The 1,528-nt window shown below is 62.4% G+C and overlaps 1 protein-coding gene across 1 annotated transcript in view; it reads right to left on the bottom strand.

Moving 5' to 3' along the window:
• Positions 1-1,425, bottom strand: part of PES1 (pescadillo ribosomal biogenesis factor 1) — a gene marked incomplete at both ends in the record, with an annotated part of 4,664 nt that extends 3,239 nt beyond the window's left edge. Inside the window, 3 exons of the mRNA XM_010160381.1 lie at positions 3-98; positions 1,065-1,174; positions 1,272-1,425. Of these exons, the coding sequence (XP_010158683.1) occupies positions 3-98; positions 1,065-1,174; positions 1,272-1,425 (360 nt within the window). The remainder of the gene's footprint in view (positions 1-2; positions 99-1,064; positions 1,175-1,271) is intronic.
• Between the last annotated feature and the right edge of the window lie 103 nt (positions 1,426-1,528).

Raw genomic sequence — 1,528 nt, 5'->3', positions numbered from 1 at the left:
GGACGTGGCACTTGCCCGTCCGCGGGAAGGTAGAGAAGAGGAAGCACATGGAGAGGGCGTCATCCAGGTCCCGCAGCGCATCTACGAAGGTGGGGTACCTGTGCCCGGGCAGGAGGAGGAATCACACCCAGCCCCAGCATCCACTAGAAGCTGCTGGGGCTAGTGGAGACGTCACGTGAGAAAGGAACAGGCACCACGGAGCATCCACCTCCTGCATGTCACCCCCCACCGGGGACGGGGTGCCCATGGTCCCACAGGGACCTCCAAGCAGTTCCTCAGGGTTCCGGGCTCTCCGGGGAGCCAGGAACCTCGCTGGCAAGGGGACTGCAACACTCCTGCTTACAGGGTGGGGGTCAGCAGGTTTTGGGGCACCCGCTGTGCCGAGTGTTGGGGAATCCCAGCCAGGACCCACCCAGGAAAAGCATTCCCGTGGCCTGTGGTGCGGCACAGCAGCACACGGAATTCCTCGGCCAGATGCACGAGGTGCAGACAAAAGCTGCAGGACTTACACACTGCGGCCAGCGGAAGTCACACAGCCCCACAGCTCGAGTGGCAGCGTGGCCGCCGAGGGCCCACACCCCCTCCCCTCCCAAGCACGGAGCTTGTCGGCGCGGTGTCTGTCCCTCGGCGCTGTTCCACTCCCCTCTCCCCGCAGCAGCACAGCGAGGTCCCAGGCACGACAAAGATCCTGCCAGAGCAGGTTCCCTCCCCCCCGGGTCCTCTCCTCTCCCATTGCCACCAAATTCACCAACTCTGTTGGCACAATTCACCCTCCTGCAGTCCTCCCTCCAGGAAAAACACCGCTCAGGGAGAGAAGGAGAGCTCTTGGCACCTTCCTGGAGATCCTGGGGCCACCTAGGACAGCCCGGCACTCCCTGCTCGCTCCTGCTTTGCTACAGCCAGCGTGCAGCACGCTACAGCCTTCTGCTCCGGCCCAGACGGACCAGTTTTCATCAAAACCCCCAGAACTGCCCCATCAGAGGGATGGACCTGCCAAAGTTTCCAGAGGTCCAGGTGGCTGCAGGAAAAGCTCCTCCCAAAAGGCCGGATTTGCTGGGACTCACCTCTCCTTCACGATGTGGTCGAGCTTGTAGCTGGGTTTGTTGTCCTTCAGCCGGTCTACGGTGCTCCACTCGCTCTTCCCATATGCCTTCCGGAGCTTCCGGACAAACACCTGCAGGGACAGAGGGAGGCCGGGGGCTCTGCAGGACAGGACAAGCCCCGAGCAGCCCCTCAGGCACCAGCCCAGGGGTCTCGTGCAGGACAACTACCTTATACTCCCGGAACTTGTTGACGATGGGCTCGTGCAGGAGGAATTTGATATCCTTGAGCAGGTAGAAGGTCCTGGGTGCGGTGGAGCCTTTATTCACCTTCTTCTTGTGTTTGGGCTCATGGGGGTAAATCCCCTTCAGGATGCAGAGGCGCCTGGAACGGCGATGAGGGTGAGCCGTGGAGGCCCGCAGCACCCCAGCACCCAAAAGCGCAACACCCGGGGCCCTTTCCCTCTAGTGACGCCACCCCCCAGAGG

The sequence above is a fragment of the Eurypyga helias genome, unplaced genomic scaffold, assembly GCF_000690775.1.
Source record: "Eurypyga helias isolate BGI_N326 unplaced genomic scaffold, ASM69077v1 scaffold28381, whole genome shotgun sequence".
Lineage (NCBI taxonomy): Eukaryota > Metazoa > Chordata > Aves > Eurypygiformes > Eurypygidae > Eurypyga > Eurypyga helias.
The sequence above is the reverse complement of the archived record's forward strand: the minus strand, read 5'-3'. Positions and strand labels throughout refer to the sequence as shown.